Here is a 9,322-nt window from a genome sequence, read left to right as displayed (position 1 = left end):
GAGGAGCGCTGGCTGCCGTGACAGCCGGTGGGCTCGGAGGAGTGCAGGAGCTGGCGGGCCACGTCCCCGCTGCCCTGCACGGTCAGCAGTGCCTGATCCCTCTGGACAGGGATCACTCCCGCCCTGGACGGATTCTGTCGGCTGAGGAGCCCGGCTGACCGGCCGCAGAGATTTCCAGGACATCCTGCCCTCCACCCAGCTGCCTCAGTCCACTGGAGCAGGGTGGAGCCCAGAAGTGCCAGGATGGAGCACCCCCAGTCCCCCAGTCTTGGCCTCCCTGGGGAAATGAGGCCCGGCAGGTAAGTTGAGTGCAGAATGGGGGAAGAAGAGGAGACAGCTGACAGGAAGGACCGTAACTCTTAAGGCCTGAACTGCCCTGCGGAGGGCTGGCTGGGGCAGCCCTGGGAAGGTGTCCCTGCGGGTGCCAGGAGCTTCTGGTCAGGATGAGATCAGTGTGGATAAACAAACACATGCCCAAGGGCAGCCCACCACGGGCGAAGGGGACAAAGCCCAGCTCCCCAGGTACCAATGACAGGACGCCAGGAGGAGCAGGAAGTAGCTGGAAAGCGCTGCAGACAGGCAGAGGTGATGCTGAGTAGGGCAGCCCGTAGTTAAGCTTGAAATCAGCGGACCTGGGCCCCATCCAGGCAGCCCTCTTCCTCCCTTAAGATGGAGGGGACAACACCAGACCTGCCCGGTGTCCTGAGGACCCAGGGGGGTGGTGCAGGGAGGATGGGGTCGGTCACCCAGAGCCTGCTTCCTAAATGTCGCCCTCATGTTGGGTGAGCTGCCTGCAGGGGCCTCCCCCAGCCGCGCCCACGGATGGAGACGAGGCTCATCATTCTGAGAGGGACAGTAACCATAGACTCCTTCTCAGAAGAGGCGCCACGGAGCGGGTTCGGGGTGGCTGTTGGCCTGGGGTCTTTTCCATGGCCAGGCTCCTGGGCTCGGGGCTTCCTCCCTGTCCCCTCAGTGCAGATCCCTACTTCCCCAAGCCCTGGGGCTCACCTTTAGCCATTGCAGGCCACCCTGCAGCGAACGCCCCTCAGCAGCCACTGCTGCTGGCCCTGGGAGGTCCTGGGAGTGGGGTGGTTCCTGGGCTGCCTGCTGGGCTCCCCTCCTCTGTTCTTACTGGTCCAAAGGTGGAGGCCAGGTTGCAGGGGGCTCTTATCTGAGAAGGGGTGCCAGATGATAGAACAGTCTATTAATTTTGAATCTCAGATTATACAATGAGGTGTTCTGCTCTTTTAAAGTTTAAGTATGTCCCAAGTATTACATAAGATATACTAAAAGAATTATTTGGGGACTTCCCTGGAGGTCCAGTGGTTAAGACTCTGTGTTCCCAATGCAGGGTCACAGGTTTGATCCCTGGTCAGGGAACTAAGATCCTGCATGCTGCTTGGTGCAGCCAAAACCCCCCCAAAAAATTGAAAAGAATTACTTGTTTAGCTGAAATTAAAATTTCACTAGGTGTCCTGTATCTTAATTTGATAAATCTGGCAACCCTAGGCAAGGCTTAGTGGGACAAGAAGGATGGGTGTCTGATGAGGAGGGAGTATCTGCCCTGGCGACTAATGGGACCCAGAGTTGGGGAGCTCACCCCGCCACTTTCCCAGGTACACGCGGCCAGCCTCTTCCTCCCCGCTCACTCCTGCCTGCTGGTGTCCCTTCTTTGTCACTTCCCCAACCGCTCTCTGGCCCAGGGGTTCTCCATTCTGGCTGCTCATTAGAATCATCTGAGCAGCTTTACCATGTGTCCACATAGGCGCCCTACCCTAAACCAGTGGAGTCTCTGTGTGGCCGGACTAAGCAGTGGCTTTTCTAAAGCAGTGCTGCAGAGAATAGCCATGTAGTCCAGCCACCCCACTTCTGGGTGGACACATGGAAGAGCTGAAGGCAGGGCCCTGAACCGCTCATCTGTCTTCCCTTGTTCACAGCAGCATTGCTCACAAGAGCCAAAAACTGGAAATAACCAGCGTCTGCCTACGGGTGGAGGCCTAAACCAAATGCGGTCCGTCCATGAAATGGAATACATTCTAATACACATTACAACATGGATGAGCCTGGAAAACATTATGCTCAGTGAAAGAGGCCAAATATACTGCGTGATCCCACTCACATGAGGAGCCTAGAGTCATCAGATACACAGGAACAGAAAGTGGCCTGGTGGCGACCAGGGGCTAGGGAAAGAAGGATGGGAGCCAGAGTCTCCATTTGGGAAAATGAAAAAGTTCTAGAGGTGGATGATAATGATGTTTCACAACACTGTAAATGTACCCAATGCCACTGAATAGAATGCTTTAAAATGGTTAAAATGGTAAATTTTATGTTATATACATTTTGGTGGTGGTGGTGTAGTCACTAAGTCATGCCTGACTCTTCGGGCCCCCAGGCTTCTCTGTACATGGGATTTCCCAGGAAAGGATGTCGGAGTGGGTTCCCATTTCATTCTCCAGGGGATCTTCCTGACGCAGGAATCGAACCTGGGTCTCCTGCACTGTAGACGGTCTCCTGCGTTGCAAGCAGATTCCTTACCACGGAGCCACCAGGGTACACTTTACCACAATAAAAATTTTAAATTAAAAAAATATACAGTGCTCCAGACAATGTTCTAGAGGCAGTAAGCCTGGCCCTTCTCCCACCTGGTGCTGCGTACTCCTGGCCACCACCCCGTCCCCACCAAGGCAGTCAGTTACCCGGTAAGTGCACCTGGACATCCAAAGCAGGGGGGCTGTGTCCAACCTGGGCATCACCCTGACATCACACCGAGAGCAGGACATGGGCCTGGGTGTCCCAGCTCGTGTAAGAAGAGGCTGCAGGAGCAATTGCTTTGTTTTGGTTTACGTATATTTGAACTTTTAGAGAGCTGCTAGCATAGCCGTCTCTAAATTGAGGTATAACTTACCAGTAAAGTGCGCTTGGAGAAGGCAATGGCAGCCCACTCCAGTACTCTTGCCTGGAAAATCCCATGGACAGAGGAGCCTGGTGGGCTGCAGTCCATGAGGTCGCTAGGAGTCACACATGAGTGAGTGACTTTACTTTCACTTTTCACTTTCATGCATTGGAGAAGGAAATGGCAACCCACTCCAGTGTTCTTGACTGGAGAACCCCAGGGACCGGGGAGCCTGGTGGGCTGCCGTCTATGGGGTCGCACAGAGTTGGACACGGCTGAAGCGACTTAGCAGCAGCAGCTGCAGCAAAGTGAGCTCGGGGCTTCCCAGGTGGTCTAGTGGTAAAGAACCCACCTGCCAATGCAGGAGACATAAAAGACACTGGCTCGATCCCTGGGTCGGGGAAGAACCCCTGCAGGAGGGCATGGCAACCCACTCCAGTATTCTTGCCTGGAGAATCCCATGGACAGAGGCGCCTTGCGGGCTACAGTCCATAAGTTCACACAGAGTTCACAACTGACGCAACTTCAGCATGCACGCACAAAGTGAGCTCAGGGGATTTTTACATATGTGTACGCCTGTGTGTGCTCTGTCCGAATTAATAGGTGGAGGTGTCCAGCACCTTTGAAGGCTCCCTCACACCCCTGTCCAGTCGGAACCACCTCCAAGGGTAGCCACTGTGTTCACTTCTATCTTTTCAGATTGGTCTGCCCTGATTTTAAACTCCCTACAAATGGAATCACAGAGGGTGTCTCTTTTGCATCAGATTTCTTTCTCTCACAATGTCTGTGAGAGTCAGCCATATTGTTGAGGATATCAGTAGCTTATTCTTTTTCTTTATTATGTAGGATTTCATTATACGAACGTTCAAAAAAAAATTTCATTCTTATGTTGATGGACATTGGTTGTTTCCATTTTTCTGGGACTTTGTGAACAAAGCTGCTGTAAATATTCTGATCTGTGATTTGGTGGACATAATCACTCATTTCTGTTGGGTTTATACCTCAGGGGGAAATTACTGGGTCACAGAAATATGCATATTTAACCTTATTACTAACAAACATTTTCCCAGAGTGATCTTAACTTGCATTTCTCTAATGACTACTGATATTCTCTTTTGTGACATTCTTCAAGTTTTTGGCTCATTTTATCGTTGGGTTTTTGTTTCTTACTGATTAATTAATGTGTTTGGGATGTCGTCTCCTAGTCAGTGGTTTGCTTTCTTGCCCTTTTTATTATGTCTTCTAACAGAATTTTATTTTATTTTATTCAGATATTCCTGAATCCCAAAATACTGCTCTTTCCTTTCATGGTTAGTGCACCTTATGTTCTGTTTACTCTTGACCTAGGCCAAGTTCATAAAGATATTCTCCCATGTTTTTTCTAAGGCTTGACTGTGTCAGCATTCACACTTAGATCTATGATCCAGCTTAAATTAATGTTTTGTGTATGCTGTGAGGTAGGGGTCATGGTTCCTTTTTCCCACATGAACATCCCATTAGCCAACACAGTTTAATGCAAAGACCACCCTTTCCCCACTGAACTGCAGTGGAGCCCCATTATAAACCCAGTGATCATATATGACCAAGTGATCATATATATGTGGGTCGGTTTCTAGACCCTCCATTCTACTGCACTGGTCTATTTGTCTGCCCTTGTACCAATATCTATAGCTTTTGTGCTTTTTTTAAAAAAGAAGTTTCTTTAAAAATTATTTATTTTGACTGTACTGGGTCTTTGTTGCTGTGTGCAGGCTTTCTCTAGCTGCAATGAATGGGGGCTACTGTCCAGTTGCGGTGGGTGGGCTTCTCACTGCTGGCTTCTCCTGGCTTGAGGGCTCAATAGCTGTGGTACATGGGTTTATTTCCCAGTGGCATGTGGGATCTTACCAGACCCGAGATGGAACCCATTTCCCCTGGATTCGCAGGTGGATTCTTAACTACTGGAGCACCAGGGACGTCCCTATACTAAGTCCTGATACTGTGTACTATTAGTCCTCAGGCTTTGTTCTTCTTCGAAATGATTTTGTCTATTTCAAGGTTTTCTGTTTATGTTTTACAATCAGTTTGCCTCTCTTCCCCCGCTCCAAAAAGTCTGCTGGGATTCTGATTGAGATGTCAATCTACTAATCTATTTGGGAAAAACAGACATCGTAATAATATTAAGTCTTTCGATCTATGAACATAGCAAATCCCTAATTTTAAGTTTTCTTGATTGTTTTATAGTTTTCAGCATAGAGGTCATGAAATTTTTTTTGCTAGATTTATTCTTATATATTATATATTTTTATGGCATTTCAAATTTTTACTTTTGATTTGAGTGTTACTTAGTAAGTAGAAATATAACTGATCCTTTTTGTGTATTGATCTTGTGTCCAGAAAACTGAAGTTCATATATTTGTTCTAACAGTTCTATCGTAGATTCCTTTGGATTTTCAATATATACAATAATGTCAATTATGAATAATGATCAAATACATTTATCTTTTCCTTTTCTAATCTTGATGTCTTTTCTTTCTTTCATTTGCCCTATTGCACTAGCACCTACTTTATTAAAAATAAAAAATAAAAAAAAGCAACCATCAACCAGGATAGGTTACCCCTGAGGAGTAGAAGTGAGGTTTATATTTTACTTACTTTGGTGTTACTTCCGTGATTTTAGTGTTTTACTTTTATAATTCTATAAGCGATCTTTTTAAATGAGGGGAAAGCAATACATATCAGTTAGCAAATTCTGAAGCAGTTGAGATTCACAAAATAAGAAGCACTTCCTTAATCCCACTGTCATATATTTCCAGCTATCCTCTAGCCAGACAAAAATGGTATCCTATTTTTTTTAAGTATCTTATATTAATTCTCCTTTGCACATTGATTTTTTTTCCCACATAGAAATACACTGTAAAACATACAGGAAGTTCAACAAACTCCAAGTCAGATTAATTCAGAGACCCACATCAAGACACATTATAATCAAACTTTCAAAAAACAAAAAACATATTGAAATCAGCAAGAGAGAAGCAAATCATCACATACAAGGGATCCTCAATAAGATTATCAGTAGACTTCTCACCAGAAACTTTGGAGACCAGAAAAGAGTAGGCTGACATGTTCAAAGTGCTCAAAGAGAGGAACTATCAACCAAGAGTCCTAAAACCAGCAAAACTGTCCTTCAAACCTTAAGGAGAAATTTTGTATTTAATGTGATGTACAATTCAAAAAAATTTTTTCATGGGCTGGCCAAATCCATTGACTTGAAATGTTATTTTTGTCACATTACCAAATCCCTTCCTATATAAATAATATAAATATATACTTGTTCCTGGATCCTATATCATGTTTTATTGACTTATGATTGTATTTTTGTGCTATCCCACCCTGCTATATACATAGCTTAATAATAATGGAAGATTATGTTCAAGAATGCAAGTTCTGTTGGGAAGAAGGTGGGGAAGGGATAGTTAGGGAGTCTGAGATGGACATGTACGCACCACTATATTTACAATGGATAACCAACAGGATCTACTATATAGCACAGGGAACTCTACTCAATGCTATGTGCCAGCCTGGATGGGAGCGGGGTTTGGGGGAGAACGGATACATGTATATGTACAGCTGAGTCCCTTTGCTTTTCATCTGAAACTACCACAACATTGTTAATCGGCTGGACCCCAATACAAAGTGAAAAGTTTACAGTCTGGAAAAAAAAAATTATGGAAATCTAAATAAAGTATGCTGCTGCTGCTGCTAAGTCGCTTCAGTCATGTCCGAGTCTGTGCGACCCCATGGACGGCAGCCCACCAGGCTCCCCCGTCCCTGGGATTCTCCAGGCAAGAACACTGGAGTGGGTTGCCATTTCCTTCTCCAATGCATGAAAGTGAAAAGTGAAAGGGAAGTTGCTCACTCATGTCCAACTAGTAGCGACCCCATGGACTGCAGCCTACCAGGCTCCTCTGTCCATGGGATTTTCCAGGCAAGAGTACTGGAGTGCGGTGCCATTGCCTTCTCCGAAATAAAGTATAGATTTAGTCAATTTAACAAAAAAAATGCAAGTTCTTGCCACAACAAACACCCGAAGCAACCAAAAGAGAAAAAAAGACTGCAAGTTCGGTTTGAAGTTAGGAAATCCACAAGTGCAGCTCACAGTTTAAAGGCAAGATCAGTCATGGCACTCCCTCCCGTGGCTTCACACACTCACTGAGATACGTCCACACTCCTGAGGACCAGGGCTCAAGCCCCACTGACCTTGCCTCCTAACCCCGTGGTGAGCCTACTTGCTTGCCGACTGTGCTCTGGCAACTGGCAGGGAAGTCCACACTGGCCTCGTCCTGCCTGCTAGTCTCCTGGTTCTCTGCATGACTCTCTCCCACCTTTCAGCTCTCTGGCCACTGGGACTCTCCCTGCCCTCTCCCCGGACCCTGACCCTCTCCATCATGTGCACGGTTTATTTTATTCAGGCACTAACTGCCATCAGAACTGCCCTGCTTAGTCACTTGTTTTCTTCTTGTGCCATTATCTTCCACTCCCACCACACTCACAAGGTAAGGACTTGGTCTAATTGTTCACCGTGACAGCGCCAGTGCCTACAGCACACATCAGGCTCCCAGCAAACATCTGCTGGCTGGAATGAATGACTGGAAGGATAATAAATCGTGCGGTTAGATCAATGCCGCTAAAAAGTCATTTGCTCATTTAACAGACAAGCCTAAAAGTTTTATAAAATGTGGGAACATACCTTACGAGGCAGGTAGATTATACAGCGCAAATCCTATTGTCAGCGAAACCATGGTTTTTAGTCCAATTCAACGGCTTCCTGGTCATGCATCCCTGGGCAAAGTCGTTGAACCTCTCTGAACCTCTATGTTCTCCTCTATAAAATGGGAGAAACAACGGTAATGAGAATTCTTACAGAACATAAGGAAATGATGTGCGTCCAGTGCTTAACAGAAGGTCAGGAACACAGTAAACCTGCAACAAGTACGACACAGTGTTAACCTGAATGGCGAGAAGAAAAGAGAAATTGAAGGAATCTTTTCCCAAGAGGAGAACTAATTAGAAACTGGTCATAGGGACTTCGTTGGCAGTCCAGCACTTAAGATTCCACTGCACGGGTTCCATCCCCGGTCGGGGCACTAAGATCGCACATGCCGCTCGGTGTACCCAAGAAGTTTAAAAATAAATAGAAACTTTTAGTTAAAGAGAAATAAAAGAAACCAGTCAAAAACATCAGGTCTAACAGTTTGGCCTAGAACTCCTCCTGGGAGAGTCAGGAGTCGGACAAGGATGCCTGCAACAACTGCTGTCCTTCAACACTTCTGGCAGCAACAGTGAGGTTTGGCCACGCAGAGCAAGTGTTCAAAATCAGAGTTGTTTTCAGAGAAGAGATGAAATTATTGTGTTGCAGTCATTCAATAGCCTAAAGAGAGGGGTTTTTTTTTCTGGTTTATAAATCATTTATTTTTGGCCATGCTGGGTCTTTGTTGCTGCCTGGGCTCTTCTCTAGTTGCGGTGAGAAAGGGCTGCTTTCCAGTTGTGGCTTCTCACTGCGGTGGCTTCTCTTGTTGCAGAGCAAGGGTTCTTCGGGCTCACAGGCTTTAGTAGTTGCAGCACAATCACCCAGTAGTTGTGACTCACAAAAGGGTCAGGAGGCAAGGTCTGAGAGGCTCTAGAGCACAGCTCAACAGCTATGGGCACACGGGCTTAGCTGCTCCTCGGCATGTGGGATCCTCCCAGGTCACGGACGGAACCCGTGTTTCCTGCATTGGCAGGCGGATTCTTTACCCCTGAGCCACCAGGGAAGCCCCTCAAAAGCCTAGAGAGAGTTAACTGAGAAATGATGAAAACTCCTGGGAATACTTAACACCTGGATGGGATAATGAGACTAAAACACACGAAATCTGTCTTCTTTAACACCAAAAAAATTCATAACAACAACAAGAATTATTTAAAAATACTCAACACAAAGAAGAAACTGGCAAGATCTAGATAAGGAAAACTATAGTTTAGCAACGGATCTAAAGGAAAACCTCAATAACAGCTCCATTAATCCATGCACATTAACACAACTTAAACCAGTATCCTAGCCAGTTTCTTTTCCCCTTGGTTCTTAACATTTAGAAAAATGAAATAAAAGAGCCAGAAGGGACCTGGAGAAGTAGAGGGAGTGTGGCCTTGCCCTGGCCTATTTCTGAAGTCCCAGCGTAGTTCAGCCCAGTTGGACACTATCTACCTCAAGTTGGCTGCACTAACTCTTCAGTGTCAACATGAACTGAATGCTTGGAAAATACTGTTTTACATATTGCCAAGCTTCTTTTGTGCTTCCCAAGTGGCTCAGTGGTAGAGAATCTGCCTGCCAATGCAGGAGACTCAAGAGACTCAGATTTGATCTGTGGGCTAGGAAGATCCCCTGGAGGAGGAAATGGCAACCCCCTCCAG

General features: G+C 46.3%; 1 protein-coding gene across 11 annotated transcripts in view; it reads left to right on the top strand.

Annotated features, from left to right (window-relative positions):
- NLRC3 (NLR family CARD domain containing 3) overlaps nucleotides 1-9,322 on the top strand; it is a 30,657-nt gene that overhangs the window by 1,071 nt on the left and 20,264 nt on the right. For 7 of the 11 annotated variants that reach the window (XM_042239922.2, XM_042239928.2, XM_042239926.2 and 4 more), the window contains exons 1-2: nucleotides 1-299; nucleotides 4,165-4,203. In XM_042239922.2, coding sequence (XP_042095856.1) covers nucleotides 4,201-4,203 — 3 coding nt within the window. In that variant the 5' untranslated portion in view covers nucleotides 1-299; nucleotides 4,165-4,200. The remainder of the gene's footprint in view (nucleotides 300-4,164; nucleotides 4,204-9,322) is intronic. The other 4 variants (XM_042239920.2, XM_060405952.1, XM_042239929.2 and 1 more) reach the window with 2 other exon arrangements.

This window comes from Ovis aries, chromosome 24 (genome assembly GCF_016772045.2).
Source record: "Ovis aries strain OAR_USU_Benz2616 breed Rambouillet chromosome 24, ARS-UI_Ramb_v3.0, whole genome shotgun sequence".
NCBI lineage: Eukaryota > Metazoa > Chordata > Mammalia > Artiodactyla > Bovidae > Ovis > Ovis aries.
Note: the sequence above shows the minus strand (reverse complement) of the source record. Positions and strands in the feature narration are given on the sequence as shown.